Below are 20,914 nucleotides of genomic sequence, written 5' to 3' on the forward strand. Positions count from 1 at the left end.
TACAAATTCGAAAAAATAATCGACAATTTCATATACTTATACAACTCCCAACAACACTAATAGGTATATGTATATAAACTACAACGAATTCTATTTTTCATTTATACACATATTCACAATATTCACTTATATAAAGGATTATACGAATTAAAGCTTTATAGAAATATACAATTGATAAAATTGTATATAAGTATACAGATTCATATATCCAAACCAAAGAGGCACCTACACCGTATAAATATATAAATTCAAAACAATAGTCAACAATTTCTAAACTGAACTTCAATGGAGTTCTTAGTGATGAAGAAGACACAAAAGGAAAGAAACTCTACTAACACATAATGTGCGTGATTCCAACGATTTTTTTTCTTTTATTTGTAATCGAAATTATTGTCTTTTTTTATTTTTTTTAAAAAAAAATCAAATTGTATAGAAAAAGGAATAGGCAACCGAAATATAAAGGAAAACAACTCTGTAGCAAACACAAATTTTTCTATGGAGTGCCATTATATAAAATATAGCCATGGAGTACAAATATGAATTTTATGTTTGCTATATGTGAAAGTTGTTCATTATCTTTTAGAATGAACTTTTTGAGGATAGTTTCAAATATATAAAATAAAGTAATTAGTTTATCATAAATATAATTATATTTTTACTTTTATAAAAAATATCAAAAGTCATAGTAGAATAACATACATACTCAAAAGTCGAATATAACTCACCTATACATTGACTATACATTACGATGCAGAAAAAAATCTAATTGAAAAATCAAATACACACCCTTATATACAAAGAAAAAATCAAACCGCAAAATTGTGTGTGTTGATTGCCTTTGGGAAAGAATAACCAAATCCTCACTTGGATTTCTCAGGGTCCAAAATTGAACTACCAATTGCTTAACACTAATTAATTTTCTTAATGGCAGGGTAAAGTGTGATTATAGACAGTAAACATAGATCCAGATCTAGCTTTTTGATTACAATAGATACTTTCCATTTGAATTAGTACATATATATATATATATAAAAAAAGGAATTTTGTCAATATAGAAAGATTTTTTTTTTCTAACTCAATATTGAAAGATATAGAGATAAAAGAAAAAGGACAAATGATAAAAAGAAAAGAGTACGTGTATCACCGATAAACCAAAGAAATAAGCCTTGCTGGCTGATGCCACACGAACCCAGCACCAAATATCTCTCCAGCCAATGGCTACTAACTTCTCTCCTGCACCCAATATCCAAAATCACAACCCCCACCCCCCCACTGCCACACTTGGTTATTTTCCACCAGTACTTTTCATCATTCTAATTAGAAAACACATTTTTCATTTCAGTTAGAAACTGAACACACTCACGCTTATCTTTCTTCGTCAATCGTCATTGCTAAATTCAGGTAAATAAGCTGAACAGATCACCTGAGATCTTCATATTACTCTGGTTTGATTTGATTGTTCATAGTTGCACTAAATTGCTTTTAACTTGCTGTAAATCTGCAGTACATTCCCTCGTATTGATCGCCTTTTATACTTTCTGGTTATGTTTGCGTAACTGTGTTATTTTCTGCATCTATTGCACAAACTTCATAGATTACTAGGCTATTAGATATGTAATTTATTCATGTTCGGTGGAATTTTCTGTTATGAAGATCCATTTTGTGAACTAGATGATTAGTACAACTCGGTTTCACTCAAACGGCTAATTAAAGATTGAAGTAGCATAAATTTGCTGTTTTCATAGCTTATAGATAAGTTGATTGGTCAAAAAACTCGTGGTAGCTTGTTTGTATGAATTTTTCGTTTACAATCCTTACTCTAGAAATTTTTATTAATTAGATTTTGTGTTGTTTCTTATTGTGTACTTCCTGCCAGAAGCTTGAGAAGGGAGGTTAAATTCCAGAATCAATATAGCTCTTAGTCATCACTCATCAGCTGGTATGGTTGTAATTCAGAAACCTTGTTAAACGCGGTGTGTGGTTTTGGATTTTTGATAGTTGTAGCGCTTGTGATGGCCATTGCTGCAGTTATCGGACTCTATGCAGGAAATAGAATCTTAAGCTCGTCTTTCTATTATTCTGATATTACTGAAAAGTTAGCTTGTAGTGGTGATCATGCTTTGATCTGCAATCCTACGAGAAATGTGATCAATGCTAAGAAGTCATCCAATTATAGCGCTGGTTATGTTTCCAATCGAAAAAAACAATCCGTTAAGGCTGTTAAAGAGCATGCAAACATTGCCTCTAATCATTCTGATGTGGAGCCAATGGTTGAAATGTTAAAAAAACTGCAGAATGAAAGCTGCAGCGAAGAAGATTCAGTGGAGGTTCTTCTTCTGCTGCAGAAATCTATGCTTGAAAAACAATGGAATCTTTCAGCTGAGAAAACATTGGAAGCTTTCCCACCAAATGAAAAGAACTGTAAAAAGAAGATGCAGATCACTTGTTCAGGAACTTCTGCTAGGCGGAGGAGAATGGATACTCGTAAAAGAGTTCAAATTCCAAAAACTTCAGCTGCAGCATATAGTGCAAGCAAGCGACTGAGATCTGTTGTCGGTCCAGAGCTACAACAAAACCGTTTGAGAGGTTACATGAATGGTGTCGTAAACCAAGAACTTCTTACACATAAGGAAGTGGTGCAACTATCCAAGAAAATCAAATTTGGTCTTTATTTAGAAGAACAGAAGGCCAGGTACTAAACTCACAACTTCCTCCAACCGTGCCACCCTACTTTCTCAAACATCAGAACAGACTTTAGTAGCTGATCGTCTCTTCGGTGAAAATTACTATAAAGAACTTAAGAAATATTGTAGAAAGAGTGAGATAAACTGCATGAATTATATTTTTCACCCATGAGAAGCAGAGTCATGAGGTTAATCTTTCTCAAATACCCCACCCAAACGTTCTGTTCCGAGATTGTCCAACTGCTTTTGATGTTTTCCTAAATGCATTGCTTTCATAATATTGGAGGTGAAGTTGCTGCCAATGTTTTAGTAGTGCTTGACACTCATTATAAGAAAGAGTTATTAGCCTTTATGATTGCTGTGAGACTCAACCAGATTTAAGCCAGTCTTAATGTTGCTAATGGTAGCTAGCTTCTTTATCTAATAAAAAATGAGGTAAATAAACAGGATGGAGACAGAATGCAGGAGAAGTGTTTCGATAATCTAGAGAGTTACTACTCCTTAGCATGTTTCTCTTTATAATTGTCAAAATGTAGTTGTGCCTACTTGAAGGTTATGATTTCTATGTTAATGACAGCTTGACTTCTTTATCGCTATCACATTGAAGGGAATTTTTTTTAGTTAAATTGATAGTGATATTTTGGACTAGGTATTTTCTTTCAAAATGTGTTTTAGAGATTGTTTACTCAGCTTGTTTAATCCATGGAAAATTTTAGTCTGAAGGAAAGATTGGGATGTGAACCTTCTGACGATCAACTCGCGGTTTCCTTGAAGATGTCTCTTGCTGATTTACGATCTACATTAATGGAGTGTTCCTTGGCTAGAGAAAAACTTGCAATGAGCAATGTTCGTCTCGTCATGTCAATTGCGCAAAGATATGATAGCATGGGTACTGAAATGGCTGACCTCATTCAGGTAACTTTTTACTGTGCAAACAAAGCTACAGATGAAGAACTTCTTGCATTTGTGCATTGGTTATTATACTGTAAGATCAAATGTGGCACTTCTTGAGGAAAGTTCCTTCATATGCATGTAGGGGGGCCTTATTGGACTACTTCGCGGGATAGAGAAATTTGATCACTCAAGAGGATTCAAAATCTCAACTTATGTTTATTGGTGGATTCGTCAGGTGAGATTACTATTTAGTTTTGTTTTTCCGTTTCTTGAAAACAACACTAGTTTGTGTTGTAAAATCACGAGGACCTTTCATTACCTATTGGCTATTTCCCCATTTCTCAGGGCGTTTCCCGAGCATTAGTTGATAACTCAAGAACATTGAGATTGCCCATACATCTACATGAAAGACTGAGTTTGATCCGTAATGCAAAAGTCAAGCTTAAAGATAGTGGAATAACTCCATCAATCGAAGTAAGTTCTGTCAAAATGAATTGATCGATATCATACTCGGAATGTTTCTAATAAAGTTAATTGTGAAGTATTACACTGTTCTTTTTGCTAATTTGCTTGTGCTTTTTCCTGATCCATCAGAAAATAGCTGAATGCCTTAACATGTCCCAGAAGAAAGTCAGAAATGCAACTGAGGTATGATTATCTTATAGCTTTAACATTTCCAGTTCATTTAGTACAAAATTGCTTCTCAAATATTTGTTTTTCTAGGCAAGCAGCAAGGTGTTTTCACTTGATAGGGAAGCATATCCCTCTTTAAATGGCCTTCCTGGAGCAACACTTCATAGCGTAAGTCCAAACCATAATCTTTGCAAAAATATATTCTAGATTTGCATTTGACAGCATTCTGGATTTACCAAGTAATCCAAGACCGCCAGTTCACAATATGTACATATTGACTATCAAATCCAAGATCTTGAGGTCTTAGGCCCTTCTTTGCATCAACCATATTTCATCACTTATGTTTCATGGCCTACTTTCTTCTGCAGTACATTGCTGACAATCGCCTGGAGAACAACCCATGGCATGGAGTTGATGGATGGGCGCTCAAGGTAAGTTATTGAAGAGAAATCCTCACAATTTATTATGAACAGTATTTAATTTGTGACTTGTGTTCATAAGTTGATGAATTTTAACAAAATCAAACTTTTGAGGTATTTTGTCCTGATTTCTCCCTCCCTTAAATTACAGAGGAATTTAGTATTAACCCTGGGTCCCTGGTAGATGCATGCCTGAAAGATCCCCAGTGGCAGTTACTACTATTCTAGCACTAGCTCCGTCAATGAGTCTTTCCTCCTTGACTCAAATTTAGGTTCGATCTTGATAAGTCAACTCATAATGATGTTTAGTTTCCCAATTATAATTTTGTGCAGGAAATATGATCTTGGTATACATTCTTTATACCTTTCCATCACTATATTTGATAGCTGTGCCTACCATAAAATCTTGTTCCCTTAAATTCCCTTCTTTTTGCGTTGCTGTGCTTTTTCTCTTCTATAACTAACCAAACCTGAGCCTCAATCTCAAAATAGTTGGGGTCAGCTTTATGATACTCCGTAACCATATCACACCAGCAACCCAATATTTGAAAATTTAGGCTCTCTCGCACTAGAAGTTCTATAGATTCTATACTGTCATTCAAATCCCTAACAAGACTAGCAAACTAAACCTCAATCACAATTGAATGTTAGCAATGATAACACCCCAAATTTGGGTCTGAGGATAAAATGATACCTGTGAATGTGATATCAATGATGCTTCTCCCTACCTATGTTTCTCAGGAAGGGATGTTCTCTGGGGGTGCTTCTTTATAAGTTCCATTTTGCTTTTCTTCTCATCTTATTTATCAAGACGTAAACTTGAAATATCTCAGAGAGTGAAGAAATCATGACTGACTTCATCTGTTTTGCAGGATGAAGTAAACAATCTCATCTCTTCAACTCTCAGGGAACGCGAGAGAGATATTATCCGACTGTACTATGGTCTGGACAATGAGTGCCTTACCTGGGAGGATATTAGTAGAAGGTAAGAATCCTAGTAAAATTGACTTTTAATGTAGTTAGCTAAAGATAAAGAAACTATACATGTTTAAATTCACAACAATTTGAACTAGGTTTGAAAAATTTATTGCAAGAAGTTCCTTATTTTGTTGAACCGTTGCTCTAAATTTGTTTTTTCTTTCTTTACAGGATAGGTTTATCCAGAGAAAGAGTGAGGCAGGTTGGATTAGTTGCACTTGAGAAATTAAAACATGCTGCCAGGAAAAAGCAATTAGATGCAATGTTGGTTAAACATTGAGTATGATCGTTGAGACCAAACTACAAATGAACTGTACATAGAATGTAAGCAAACCTGCATCTCCTATTTTATTTTCTTGATGAGGAGAACAGATGAAGATCAAAGGGACATTCTTCACCATTCACTTCCCTGCTCCTGTCCCAAGCCTCCAAATTCTTCCAAGAAGGGTCAGAAAGATGTGGTGAAGATTTTTGTGCATCATATATTTTAGGATGTATCTGTGTTTATTGATATAGGAGGTAGGTAAATGCAAATACTGTATATATGTTCTTTGTGTTGACTTATTTCACACACTTGAATGTGATGATGTCCATTTTATATGATGTATCAATTATGAAAAACACAGTTTCCAGAATGTTAATCTGACTTTGTACACAATTTTAGTGGTGGTAGAAGAAAATATTTAAAATAATGTTGTCAAATTTATTTCCCGTAGTAAAGAATGTAGCACAACAAAGTTGAAAGTTGAACTTTTTATAGATTAAAAAGCTGTATGGTAAGTGAAATCGGGTATAACAAGTCACAAGTTCAAATACAAATTATGTTTGAATATCTCCATGCAAGACAAAAGGCTCAAGTATAGAGATTATGGCCAATCATCATTCTTACAAACAAGTTGTGAATAATACAGAAAAGTGATTAAACATCGACTGCCGAGCAGCTATCTAGTTTTTGTAGCTCTAATACAACAAGTTTCAGAGGGGCGAAAAAACACTAGGTAAAATTCCTTTGGATGCAAGGCTGAAAGCAAACCTTGGCTATTTGTGTCTAGCTAAACAGATCAGTAGCTAATTAGGACAACTCCTTCATTCGATGTCATCAATCCAGTCGCCATATATTTTACTTATCTTATCCGGGCCTTTCCATTTTTGAAAGAACCTCTGGCCAGGTCTATCTGCTATGCCAGTTGGCCTTTGTACCTGAACACCCTGCCCCAGATGATAAACATCTGTGTGGAGTGCTGGAATGGTTGAGGGCACTGTACTTTCTGTTGCTCTTGATGGAACCCCGCCCTGCTTTAATTCTGGAGGAACAGAGACATAATCTTTGCCATCTGTTTCCGCAGGTCCTCCACCAAACTTGTTCAGTTCTGCCACAAAATAACACAAGTTAGTAGTTTGCACAGGATCAAACGGAAGCATCCGGCAAAATTTTGTAGTCTGGTCAAATGAAACAGGACAGCAATAGCTAACACAGAAAATCTCTGAACAATTAACTGAAACAAGACCAAACAATTGCACATTTAAGAGTCTTAGCATATAGGTCATACAATCATGCAGATTATTTTTACCCTTAACCATCATGCAGGCACTCTTTTCCACAAAACCAGACAGCTCCAAGAGTACCAACTTTTAGTCAACATTCAACTGCTTCCCTGATACTTAAGGTTATTTTAGTAGCAAAACTATTGTCATGATTATGTCAGCATTTTAGTTAAATTTATGAAGTTGATACCCAAGAAGCTCTTCCTATTGCACATGAAAGTATTGACATAAAACGTATACCACCAAGATTCAGTAAGTTTCTGTCTTCTTCTTCCTTCCAAAAATAACTACATATTTTACCTGGAAAACTGTAATCCTCATTACTTAACATGCTCTCCAACTAATCTCTAGGATGTTCCACAGTCTCTGCTGAAATTATTAGATTCTTCCACACCCAAAGTCTAGTGACTGCACAAACTTCCAATCAACCTCCTCAAGCCTTCTAATGACTTTAGTTCTTTAAAATCTTCATTTCATAGTTGTCACATTGGCTCATCAACCAAATAATAAGATTCAGAAATTCAATTCCCTGGTCTTCCCCTTTTCTGTTTTGTTGGATATAACAAAGCCCACCTCACCTACCAGGAGCCAAACAATTGACTTCTTTCCACTTTGCTCGTGCAACTCGAGTCCAACATCGCCTTTGGAGGTGGAAAGCCCTTTCCACTAGGTTATAAACTACTTCCTCTCAATTATTTGGATGACCAAGAAATCTATCTGGAGCCACCCGCAGCTTCTGATACTCAGTAATGGTGGGGCCACCCCTCTACTCTTCTTCACTTAAATATACTTAACTTAGTTTGCTTGATGCAGGGATCAAATTTGTGACCTAAGACACAAATACCTCAACCTTTGCCAATTGAGCAAACCCCTAAAAGGCACTCCTTTCTCTCAGTTTCATCCAACTTATACAAAAGGAAAGAAATTCAATTTCATCCTAAATACCTATATGATGCCAATGAATAGCATCAACAAAGAATATTGAATATTACATGCCATTTGGAGTTGCTATTCATTTTATCTTGTTTTTGGATAAGCACATGTTATTGTTAACCCAATCGTTCCTTCTTTTTTTTTCTTCGATAAAGTACACCTTCTGTTTTTTTATGTATCTTGGTTTGACAGGGCACAAAATTTAGAAAAGAAGGGTGACTTTTGAACCTTGTGGTCTTAAACTAAAGATGTGTATAATGTACTAAAATGTTCTTAGAATCTTGTCATCTTAAACATGAAATGTGAGATGTTAGTAACTTAAAATTAAAGAGTTACCAGATATAGAAAGTATCATTCATTTTTAAATAGATTAAAAAGGAAGGTAAGAGTGTAAGACGCATAAATTGCAACGATGGAAGGATGGGGCAATATTTTATTGATATTTGTGGAAAAGAAGTATGCTGTATACAAAAAAGTAAAGAGACTTAAAAAAAGATATGGATTATCTGTATACACGAGTACACCAAAAGTTAATCAAAATAAAGGGCATACCCTAATAGTTATAAAGTCGTATTTATCCTTTGGCACGAGTATTTAAAGCCTAATCTATGTAAAGTCATACATATTTACCCAATATTATAACCACACATAAAAAATGTAATGAATTCGGTAGCTGATGTCATTCAACAGATAATCTCATATATAGAGGTATCAATAAAGAGAAGGATGATGACAAGAGTATAGTTATTAAGCAGATAGTTGAGAACAAGAAATATCAGGTTAATTGATATGGCAAACACAAGTAAGATAGATAACTAAGATCAACACTAAAATTATAGTGTCAATGACATTTCCCAGTGAACCAAGAATAGCATTCCCATCAATCATACCCATTACAAAACTAATCTTCCATCTATCCAACAAAGGGGTTGTAGAAAAGCACATCCTATAATTTCCATTCCCACCAAAATTTTCAACAACCTCATAGGTTGAGAGATTCACATAGGTTTGGCAAAGAATTTACAAGAGATGTAAATTTTACCTTGTTGTGACCAGAGTTTAGAAGAGGTTTTGCTAGCATGGCTTCAACAGAAGAGGAGATAGAAGTGGTGCGGAAGTATTAATGAGCATAACAAAGAGAACTACAGTCATCCTATACTGAAAGAAACTTAAGTCTCTTAACTGGTATTTTCAGCTTGTCTAATTTCAAGTTTACACTTTTACGATGATAAGGCAAGTCTCTGTCCACCATAAAAGATAAAAGGAACCTTAAAAGACTCATCAACATGCATTCACATGGCATTTCAGCAAGCCAAAAGTGATTCACTGAAAAAAAAGGTAAGCTGCTGTCCACCATAAAAAATAAAGGGAACCTTAAATAAGTAATGCACTTATCCACTTGGATCTTCACCTAAACAAAATTAACCAAGCAGATCAACAATTGCAGCAAGCCAAATCAATCATAAATTATCAATCTTCAGCAATTTCAATGTATACATTGATATCATATCTCCGTACACCAGAAATAAGCATAAAGTTATATCCATACCTGCCACACCATGAGCAAAATGACACTTGCTGCCAAACGGGCAATAGCCAGTAGTCTCCCACTTATTACAAATTCTTGTCTTCCAGTTTGAAGGTTTTTGGGTTGCTCCAGTAGCATTATTTCCAAATCCACCAACAGTAGGAGTCACACTTATTGCAACACTCTCTCTAGACCTTGATTGTTCATCATGAAGGAAAGTGCAACTATCTCCATAAGGACATCCCTCTTCAGTGTAGAACTTCTTGCAGTGCCTCCCTTTAGCGGACCTTTGAGACTCTCCACGTAAATCAGGAGAGCTCAATATTGGTATCTGGTGTTCTTCTCTCAGTTCCACCATTACTCCCCGCTCATTTTCATGTGCAGCTACTATCTCTTGCCAATTAGGTGGTGGTTTGCGAAGCTCCTCTATTCCATGAGCAAAGTTACAATTAGTAACATAGGGGCAGACACCGGCACGGAACTTACAACACAACTTCGTTTTAAAGAACATCTTTCCGATTGCTTTAGAGCTACTGGTGACTATAATGCGAGCATCTGAATCCTGGACATTCCTTGACTTCTTGTTGGGAGGCTCACTCCCCGCCCGGTTTTGTGAATGCCTACCATCCTGACTGGAATTGGAAGGGGTTTCACAATAGGGACCACTGTTCCAGGCTTTATAATCATCCTCAGTAGCCCAAACTGCCTGGTCAGAAAAATTAGGACCCCAACTGTCATAACCACCACCCCCGGCTGTGGAATCGGGGATCACATTCCCTCCAGCAAAACCAGCTTCACCCGTAAAATCCATTTAAACAGCAGATCTGACTACCCAAAATGTTCAATTCCCAAAACTGATAAAAATAGAGTAATATGACATACAAAAACAATAAAGCTCAAACCATGAGCAAAAAGATTACACACTGACAGCTATACCTCAAAAGAATGAGAAAGCAGGAACCTCAAACCAACACAAAAATTCCAACACACTTATTGTCCAGAAAGGAAAAAGAAATTAGAAACCTCCCTCTTGAAAATAAGGAATTCGAAGCTAAAAATCCTACCTTTTTCACTTGATTGTTACAGAAAAACCAATTTTTTCCTTTAGTGGGTACAATTTGAACTTTCAACAATCAACCATTCCCTAATTCAGAAAGTATAGTACAACAAGTAACCACACAAGATTGACCAACTCTTGCTCAAACACAATGCACTTCAGAAACCCTAGGTCTCATTAATTACTAACAGAAGAAAAGAAAAAAACCCAACAAACCCAGATGGAAAAACAACAACTACAGAAAAGGAAAGAGTACAGAAATTAGGGAATTCAAGATTAGTAAGTGAAGAAACAGTTGATTAAAGTTAACTCACATAAAGGAAACAGAATCTCAAGACTCAAAATTGGAGTTAACAGAGATCAGATTATGGTGTTACGATACTTGATTTACGAAAATGGAAGAAAACGGGAGGAGCGATGGTGGTGTGTCGTCAATTCATCGGACCTTATCTCCTTAAAAATAGCAAATGCCACTGTAAATCGGACAACTTCCGGTCAGATGATTAGATTGTCTTAAATAGGGAATTTATTTACTCTAATTTCCTTTAGGGCTCCCATTAATTGAATTCACACTAAATAAACCTCAAATTTTGATTTTTTTTTTTGTGTAAAAAAATAAGTAAAAATTATACCATAAGTATTATAGATATAATTATTTTCTATAATTGTTAGAAAACACTAACAAAACGCTCACTTGAGATAAGAAGAAGCTATAAAATTCACATATACGCAGAGCTAAGATAAAAAAAACGTAGAGAGTAAAGATGTTTTGAAGAGGAAGATGTTTGGAGTTGAGTTGTTTTTTACCGAAGAGGATAAGCTTGACGGAGAAATGTAACTGCCGAAAAGAACAGAGAAATAACTGTAAAGTGAAAAAACTTTAAAATAGAATGACGAGAATAACCTCAAACTGAATCTGAATTCTAGAAAGCATACGCGTCGACAAAGAGGTGTTAGTTATTTCCTTTTATTAAACAGTACTAGTTAGGGTTGTTCATAGTTTGGATAAAAATCAATCCAAACAAAAAAATCGAACCAAATCGATAAAATGAATCGATTTTATTTGGGTCTGATTTGATTTTAGATTTTTGAAAACCGATAATATATATATTGATTTAATTATGATTTTATTAAATAAAAATCGAATAAATAATCGAAAATCGAATAAATAATCAAACCAAACCGATGAATTATATATATATCTTTTATTAATATACATATTTAATATATTATTTTTATAAACAATTTTAAAGATCTTATATATATTTTCATTAAATTTTCTTTCTAATTTACTTATTGAAAGTAAAAATGCCTAATGCAAAATAATTTACTATCTCATTGATTTCATGTATATGAGTGTCTATGACAATTCTTTATATGACTGGAAATGTTACTGTCTCATCTTTCTAGGCCAATTCAGTGATAGAAAATTTAGTAATTTCAGTCATTCTAACTATTTTTCGTTCCAAATGAATTGTTGTCACTTTTTTCACAATTTAAATGAATTGTTTATTTTATTATTGTGTATAGTTATAACCAAACCAAATCGAAACCTATAACCACCAAAATGTACATCATATTTGATTTTGATACTTTTAAAACCAATTAAGTTAGTTTGGTTTTGATCAATAATCGATCCAACCGATTCGTAAATGTCCCTAATACTATTGACACGTGCTCCATGTAAATAGTATATGTATTATGATTATATTAAAATTAAAATATAACAAGTAACATGAAATCTAAAGTGAAACAATGCAAGTTGAGAATAATTGAATGTAAAATATGAATTTATTTACTCCACAAACTTTAGAAAGCTTTGAGTGGTTGACATAATTTGTTTTCCGCCTCAGGAATTTTTTAAGAGTTTCAAGTAATTGAATTCATACAAAGGGAGGGGAATTTGACGTCATAAAGAGGGGGAGATTGGAGGTAAGTTATTTATTTACCTTTTTATTCAAGTGTTTTTTTAATTAATTTTAATCACTTATCATCGCAATTTATTAGATTTGTCAGATTTGCACATCAAAAATTTGTATTTAGTAACTAAATAGGAACCTTGCTTCTCTCCATTTCCCTTCTATCAATTTTTTCCAAGTTCCTATTTAGACGTATGACACTTGTATCATTTAAATATTAATGGTGTATATTTTATGTAATCAAATACCTTAATCACGATTAAAAGGATATATATATATATATTGCCATTTCAATCTATCTACTCACAATTTTCGTTTTACCATAGTTCAAATCATTTTCGTTATTTATAATTTTTCTATTTACCAAAAAAAAAAGAATGTTTCTTCGTAGACTAAATTCCTGTCAATTTAAAATAAATATTGAAATAAGTTATTTTACGGAGAAAAATATTGTAAATCATAAACTAGATTTTTAAGTTTCAAATATTAAATAAAATGTATTAAAAATTACTTTGCCATAAAACATCAAAGAAAATTAAAGTTAAGACAAACTTTTCCAAGAAATAGATGTAATTTTTTTTTAAAAAAAATGTATATGTTTTTTATCGTCACTCTAGGTTGTTAAACGTAGAAGAACTCTTTTCATATCAAAAGTTTAATCTATATGATTGAAGTAAATCTATTTCTTCTCAAAAAATTGGAAAATTAATATTTTCTTACTAAAGTTGGAAATCTTAAATATCTTTTTAATCATGGTTAATTAGCATACTTTTTGATTAAGAAAGCTAATTAATCTAAACCTTAAATATTTAAGTAACTTAGGTGTCATACATCTAAGTAAGAACTTGAGGAAAATGGAGAAGAAAGAATTGAAAAGGAACCGAGTTCACTAAGGGATCGTTTGGTAGAGTGTATAATAACAATGCAAAATAGGGTGTATTAGTAATACTTGCATTACTAGTGCTTGCATTAGTAATACTTGCATTAGTTATGTCTGCATTATTTCTTATATCCTGTTTGGTTTGATGTATTAGAAAAAACAAATCTTGCATAATTTCTATTTAAAAAGTGTATGTTTACAAAAATACCCTNAAACCCTTTACACTTTATTTCTTTATATACTTTCTTTGCAACAAGGTTCTTTGCTAAAACATCAAAAAAAGATTTCTTTGCTAAAACATTATTTCTTCCTATTCTTCTTCTTTTTCAAATATAAAATTAAAAAGTTGTTACTACATTGAAATAAGATTAAAAAAGAAAAAGAAGAAGAAGATGTCAAACATCTTCACAATTTTGCCACCATAAGTCCAAAAGTTCAACTTATTCATATGCAAAGGTAGGGATCCTTAGTTTTCATCCAAGAAGCTGTATTTTCGCAGAACACATAATCTTAAGACACACGTACGAGCTAATCAACTCGTCTGAGAGGGGGGATAAGTGCAGATACTGCTGCTGAACGGGCAGAAGATGCTGCAAACCTTCCTGACAGAGAAGTGCTTGAAGATCCTAACGTGGTTTGTCGACCACCCTGTATAATTGGAAGATGCATATTGCTAGGTAAAAGTAGAATATCAATGTAAAATCATATTACTTCTTTGCTGCAGTAAACTATCATAAAAGAAATCATAAGGAGTCATTCAAAGTTTGCGTACCTCAGGGAGCAGATTGTTTGGTGATACTTGTCTGCTATTTTTGTTGGCCTCTTGTGGAGTCCTCGGATGAGACCAAGAAGGAGAAATCTGATAAGTAGGTAAAAATGAACCATACCCGCCAAATCTCGACCCTGTCAATATATGCAAAGTCAACAATCATCAGCTCATGGCATAAGCCTTGTCACTGTTAAACTTGTGCTTCTGGGAATACCCTATTTCCAGTATTACATACCCAGATTCTCAGCTGAAACTTCACCTTCAAAATCGCTTTGAAAATGTCCCAAAACATTGTAAAGTTTCTCATCCTTGACAGAGTAAGAGATAGATATATGAGAAACTGGAAGAGAGTTGTTATCAGAGGTCGTAATGCAGTTATCACTAATACACAACACCTGCCAGAATACTTACACCGACTCACTAACTAGCCCCTAAACCAACTCTAGATAGAGAAGTTATAAGCAAAAAATAGAATGAGAAAACGCAGGGTTTCTCTAACATCACAGTATACTTGATAAGACCTCTTATTAAGATTTGATTTTATAGAATGAGAAAACGCAGGGTTTCTCTTTATCAAGTTTCTCTCGACATGATAAGGCCTCTTATTAAGATTTGGTTTTATACAGTCAATTAACATCAGCTGACCTTTATCAACAAAAATTAAATTAAATTAATCAAAATCCAACAACAAAAATGAATAAATCAATAAAAAAACTGATACAGATTCAAAAAAAAATGATAATTCAGATTATTCTGGAATGTTAAAGCTTGGATCGCCCCTACTAAAGCTCAAAACTATGAGCAAAGAGAGAGAAAATAAAAATGAAGAAAGAGATGTTAAAATACAGATTTTAATGAAAGATAAGAGTACTAACCTTATGAAGATGAGCAAACAATGTTTGATTGAGCAAAAGGAAGAAAAACCTATTCTTGAATTTTCATTGACAAAGTACAGAGAAGATGAAAGAGAAGATGAAACAAGTACTATGGAAAATGTTTTTTTAAAGGGCTTTGAGGGTATTTTGGTAATTGCATAATCTAATGCAAGTGTAAAAATGCTATGTATTACTAATACCTAAAATTTCTTGGTATTAGTAATGTACAACTTAATACACAATATTGTGTATAACTAATGCTTGCATTAGTTATACATGACCAAAAAAAAGGTAACAAACAAGGTATTACTAATACACACACCTAATGCATGTATTATTTTTCCTAATACACTCTACCAAACGAAATGGTATGGTTATATAAAGATAATATTATATCCGTTACATTATTTTTTGGGTCCACTTTTGCTTATTATTAATTTTAACATCTTTTATATAAATACATAATTATTTTTATTTATAAATTTAACTTCAACATAAAAAATATATTAATCAACGACTTTTAATCGACTAATCAGAAAGGACTTTTTATGTGCTTTGTTGTAGGGACAATGTTGTAGGGACAACAAGAACAAGGTCCCATCGTATCAAACGTACTTGCATCAATTTATTAAACTTAAAGAATGTCAATATATTAGTTAAGAAGAATATTGAAGAGGGTGTATGATTATTGATTACTTAATAAAGTTGGTTAATTCTATATAAGACTATCCTTTTCCTTTCTGTAAAAGAAAAGTAAGCATTATAGAAATAGACCATTTGAAAACAACACCAAACTTGCCTGACCCATTCTTCATCTTTTATCACCTCCAAAAAGCAAAAACAAGTAGATTGATAATAATACTCCTTTGTTCTTTGGTTCCATTTCATTTTTCCAGACTCAAACAGTTTAAGTTTGATAAAAAATTTACTCATAAAATCTTTAAATTTTTTGAAATAAAATTTATATATTTATAAACATGGTAAAAGAGTATTAAAACCACAATAATTGACAATTCAAAAGACTTATTTGAATTTTAAAATTTAAAATGTGTCACGTAAACTGAAATAAAGGAAACGTGTTATTACTAATACTACCCCTGTAGCTAAAGCAAAAATACCTTTTTACTGAAAGCAGGAAAGGGTAGCCTTGTAATTCCTTCTTCCAATTCAAAAGCTGCAACTGATGTAGAAAAAAAAAAGGTAGTATAACTGCTCTACTATGGCTGATCACCAACCCAATTGATCTTTTTTTTTTCTCTGTAAAATTTTTCCCTTTATTCCATCAGTGCTAAAAGTAACATTCTTGATAAATCTTTTTGTTCATCTCTGTGTTGCATTTTTCTCCTTGTTATGAAGACAAATGTCAGCAAATCTTCGTTTGTGTTGATAAAGTAGTATTCTTGTTTCTCTTCAACAGCCAATATGTCTACTAAAATCAAGTAAGTGCTTATGGATCTGAATTGTGAGTTGTCTTTACAATTTTAACATGTCTGTAAGTCTGTAACCGTTTTTCTTTTTTTGGCCCTAAGTCCCTTGTCTATGATTTTAAGCATCTTGTATTTGAATGTTGCCTTGTTATGATATCTGGCTTGATCTAAGGATCTAAAATTTCACTCAATTTGGCAAAGTTTACTGGTGCATCTACTTCTTGATTGGTAATGTTGCCCAAAAGTGAAAAGAACACAATAAATAAGGAGAAAAAGATAGGTTGGATACTACATTTTGATAAAAAGTTTCCAACTTTGTTCTAATTTCCTTTGCAAATTACTAAATGGATGCTGTGGAGTTTGGGGGTGGGGAAAGAAAGGGGTTGATGTTGTGATTTTGCTTTTTTTGAATTGCTTGGAGTATCAGGTTTATCTAATTGTGGTGTATTTGAACTTGCAATAGATCAACTTCAAATGGAACTCCTAGTAATTCGACACCAGTAACTCCGCGGATCAGTAGAGTGAGCAGGGGAATAGCTAAATCTGATGCTGATTCACCCTCTTCATTGCAGAATTTGCATCGTTCAGTTGATAGGACTGTTAGATCTGTTAATACTTCTAAGCCTTCAGTGGAACGGCGGACCTCTAAGATCAGTACTCTACCTAATGTGAGTTTGTCCAAATCCATTTTATGTTATGTGTGTAAGGTGATGTAATTTGAGTTGCATTGCCTTGATCATGCTATGACATTACGTCGAATAAAGGAAGTTCTTCATGAAAGTTTAGAATTTATAGTAGTGTCTGGATGAAACGTTTTTCTGTGTTCTATAACTTCTTATTTACATTACTTGCGTGATTTAAACTTACCAGAAAAAGCCAACGCGGATCCTGAAGCCATCAGAACTGCAAGCTGAATTAAATGTTGCTCGAGAAGATCTTAAGAAGGCCAAGGAGATGTTGGTTTTGGCTGAAAAGGAAAAAGAGCAAGCTCTTGAAGAAGTGAAGGAAGCTCAGAAATTGTCTGAGGAAGCAAACAAGAAGCTGAGAGAAGCTTTGGTAGCTCGAAAGCAAGCTGAAGAGAACTCTGAAATTGAAATGTTTCGTGCTGTTGAGATGGAACAGGTGGGGATTGAAGCTGCTCAAAAGAAAGAAGAGGAATGGATGAATGAAGTTGAAGCTGTGAGGAATCAACATGCTGTGGATGTGGCCTCTCTCCTCTCTGCTACACAGGAACTTCAACGTGTAAAGCGCGAATTAGCCATGGCTTGTGAGGTCAAAAATAAGGCACTTAGCAATGCTGAGGATGCTGCAAAAATTGCTGAAACTCATGCAGAGAAGGTGGAAATTCTCTCAGCTGAGTTAGTGAGATTGAAATCTTTGCTTGATTCCAGGATCTCTTGGAATGAGACGGAGGTTAATGAGAAGAATAAGCTGGTGGAAGATCTGACACTTGAGATAGAAACACTGAAAGAAGAACTCGAGAAAGCAAAAAGTTATGAAGCTCAATTGGTGGAAAAAGAAGCTATTGTGAAACAACTTAATGCCAATTTGGAGGCTGCTAAAATGGCTGAATCTTCCGCTCGTTATGTATTGGAGGAATGGAAGAAGAAGGTCGAAGAACTAGATGCTCGGGCTGAGGAAGCACACAATTTAGAGAGATCTGCATCAACAACCCTTGAGTCGGTCATGAAACAACTGGAAGCAAGCAATGATTTGGTGCATGATGCAGAATCTGAGATTGCATATCTCAAGGAGAAGGTGCGGATATTGGAAATGTCAATGGCGAGGCAGAAAGGCGATCTTGAGGATTCAGAACATTACACTCAAATGGCTAAGGAAGAGGCATCTGAGTTGAGAAAGAAGGTGGATTCTCTTATGTGTGATCTTGAAACAGTGAAGGAGGAGAAAATTCAGGCTATGGAGAATGAAAGGCTAGCAGCAACCAGTGCTCAAACACTGCTAGAAGAAAAAAACAGACTGGTAAATGATTTGGAAAGCTCTAGGGAGGAGGAAGAAAAAAGTAAGAAGGCAATGGAAAGTTTGGCATCAGCTTTGCATGAGGTTGCTTCAGAAGCAAGAGAAGCCAAAGAGAGGTTATTGTCTAAACAAGATGATCAACATGAACGTTATGAAACTCAACTTGAAGATATGAAGTTGGAATTGAAAGCAAAAGAGGAGAAGTATGAAAGCATGCTTGACGAAGCAAAAGAGAAACTTGATGTTCTTACCAATTCCATCGAACAATCCAAAGACGGACTAGAGAAATGGAAGGCTGAGTGGGAGGAAAAGGAGCTTCATCTGATAAGTTGCATGAATAAAACTGAAGAAGAAAATTCATCAATGGGAAAAGAAATCAACCGGCTAGTAAACCTGCTAAAAGATGCCGAGGATCAAGCTTCTGCCAAAAAAGACGAAGAAGCTTATTTGAAGAATTCCCTAAGGAAATCTGTATCTGAGGTAACCTTTTTAAAAGAGGTCCTTGGTGAAGCGAAAGACGAGAGCATGAGATTGAAGGAACGTTTAGCGGACAAAGAAAATGAAGTGCAGAATATTGTTCGCGAAAATGAGGAGCTTCGAAGTAGAGAAGCTGCATCATTGAAGAAAGTTGAGTGCTTGTCAATGTTGCTTGAAGAATCATTAACCAAAAATGAACCTGGAGTAAATGTAGAGCTTTCCGATAGCGAAAAAAACTACAACATGCTCCCAAAAGTAGTGAAATTCTATGATCAAATAGAGAAGCCTAAGATGGAATTTCCACCTTATCAATCTGAACAACCAGTTGATAAAAAGCCTGATCAAGTCAAAATCACCTCACATGATGAATATGATCTTAAGGCCTCTAAAGTTATCGATAATTCAAACGAAAAACTAAATAAACTTGAGAGCAAAGCAAAGGAAGATGATGGTTTGGCAATAGATGAGCATAAAATGTGGGAAAGAGAGGCAGAACAAGAAGAGAAATCAGAGTTGTCTGAGAATGGTGGCACATCTCCTACTAAGCAACAAAATCAGAAGAAGAAAAAACCATTGTTTCATAAATTTGGAAGTCTACTGAAGAAGAAAAACACCAGCAGCCAGAAGTAAATGATCAGTTATCAACTGTTTTCTTATTTTTGTTTATATCTTCAAATAGGGGCTTAATTACATAAGAAAAAAAAAAGTTGTCCTATTTTTAGTTTTCTGTTATTATTTAGAGGGATTTGGTTCTCAATTACAATTTGTCATGTTAGGAATATCCTTAATATTTTCCCACCATTTCTTCCAGCTTTGTTTGTCTATATATTTGGTTTCTCAATTGCACTTGCTTTCAAAATTTATCTCAGTTAAACTGGTGAGGTTATTTTTTTTTCTTTTCCGCGCTATATTAGATGTTCATATTAAAGTTTCGACTAAATTAGAATTGCATATTACATGATCCATTCTGGAATGATGCTCCCAATAAGATTCTCTCATTTACTTCTTTCATCCAATTTTATTCGTCATGTTGCGTTTTTCAAAACACAAATTGACTACTTTTCGAAATTAAATTAGATTACATTAGTTTCGATATTTTAAATAAAAAGTCAGATATTAAAAAACTATATGAAAAGTACCATAAATTACAATTTTTGCATATCAATATAATGAAAAAGTATATCATAAAATTATTTCTTACTTATGGCCTAAATTTACTTGTAACACAAGTCATAATATTTAATAAGGAATAAATCTCGTTCGTATATTAATTACTTAATAGACATACCAAATTAAGTCATAATCTATATAAGTTGATTTTCCCCACCATATATTTTCTACAGTAATTTTATCGCTAACTGTTAGAAAAAGGAGATAGAAACTAATATATGACTAACACTTCCGTTTTTCTCTGTGATGATATCTTGGTTTATAAAATATTTAATCTTACAACTATGACAATTCGAATTTACAAGTATACCAAAGTAATAGCATAGTGAAATTATATTATGAGCGAGTGTCCATTAATTTTCACTTTATAATACAAATCTTTACCCCAAAAAAAATCTTTTTACAATTTAAAATTGTAAAAAGATTTTATTTTATTTTATTATTTTAAATTAAAATTAATGCAAATATATTAAAGGAAAAAAGCTCAAATATGTCATTAATTAAATTTTTAGTAAAAGCTCATTTACGTTATTCGGTAAAAGTTTGGCTCATTTATGCTATTGCTGTTAAAGAAAAGGCTCATTCATGCCCTTTTTTTTAACTCCAATTTTGTAAAATTATTTTTACAGATCAAACAAGGTTTAATACTTTTCTATTAACATTTTTAGATTAGATGTATACTTTTTGCTTCTTTTTTTTTTAAAAAAAACACCAAGAAAACATAAAGAACATAAATAACTCCAAAATTT

General features: G+C 33.6%; 3 protein-coding genes across 5 annotated transcripts; 2 read left to right on the forward strand and 1 right to left on the reverse strand.

Moving 5' to 3' along the window:
* The first annotated feature begins 1,236 nt into the window (after positions 1-1,236).
* Positions 1,237-6,266, forward strand: LOC107023107 (RNA polymerase sigma factor sigA-like). 3 transcript variants are annotated; one of them, XM_015223664.2, is made up of 10 exons: positions 1,241-1,401; positions 1,877-2,692; positions 3,401-3,599; positions 3,721-3,813; positions 3,924-4,052; positions 4,173-4,226; positions 4,302-4,379; positions 4,580-4,642; positions 5,503-5,615; positions 5,780-6,266. In XM_015223664.2, exons 2-10 carry the CDS (start codon positions 2,013-2,015, stop codon positions 5,886-5,888), a joined length of 1,518 nt encoding a protein of 505 aa, XP_015079150.1. In that variant the 5' UTR covers positions 1,241-1,401; positions 1,877-2,012; the 3' UTR covers positions 5,889-6,266. The 3 variants fall into 3 exon arrangements, with proteins under 3 accessions (XP_015079152.1, XP_015079150.1, XP_015079151.1); XM_015223665.2 differs by having other exon boundaries at positions 1,880-2,692; XM_015223666.2 differs by lacking the exons at positions 5,503-5,615; positions 5,780-6,266 and adding an exon at positions 4,782-5,473 and having other exon boundaries at positions 1,237-1,401.
* A 128-nt stretch (positions 6,267-6,394) lies between these two features.
* Positions 6,395-11,185, reverse strand: LOC107023108 (zinc finger CCCH domain-containing protein 56). The gene is made up of 3 exons (XM_015223667.2): positions 10,986-11,185; positions 9,636-10,468; positions 6,395-6,978 (listed from the first exon to the last, which is right to left on the reverse strand). The coding sequence occupies exons 2-3, from the start codon at positions 10,423-10,425 to the stop codon at positions 6,695-6,697; spliced, it is 1,074 nt and encodes a 357-aa protein (XP_015079153.1). The 5' UTR covers positions 10,426-10,468; positions 10,986-11,185; the 3' UTR covers positions 6,395-6,694.
* Positions 11,186-16,321: 5,136 nt separating this feature from the next.
* On the forward strand, positions 16,322-19,858 carry LOC107021576 (WEB family protein At3g02930, chloroplastic-like). Its single transcript, XM_015222265.2, has 3 exons — positions 16,322-16,553; positions 17,005-17,209; positions 17,412-19,858. Exons 1-3 carry the CDS (start codon positions 16,537-16,539, stop codon positions 19,623-19,625), a joined length of 2,436 nt encoding a protein of 811 aa, XP_015077751.1. The 5' UTR covers positions 16,322-16,536; the 3' UTR covers positions 19,626-19,858.
* Positions 19,859-20,914: the final 1,056 nt, after the last annotated feature.

Source organism: Solanum pennellii, chromosome 6 (assembly GCF_001406875.1).
Source record: "Solanum pennellii chromosome 6, SPENNV200".
Classification (NCBI taxonomy): Eukaryota; Viridiplantae; Streptophyta; class Magnoliopsida; order Solanales; family Solanaceae; genus Solanum; species Solanum pennellii.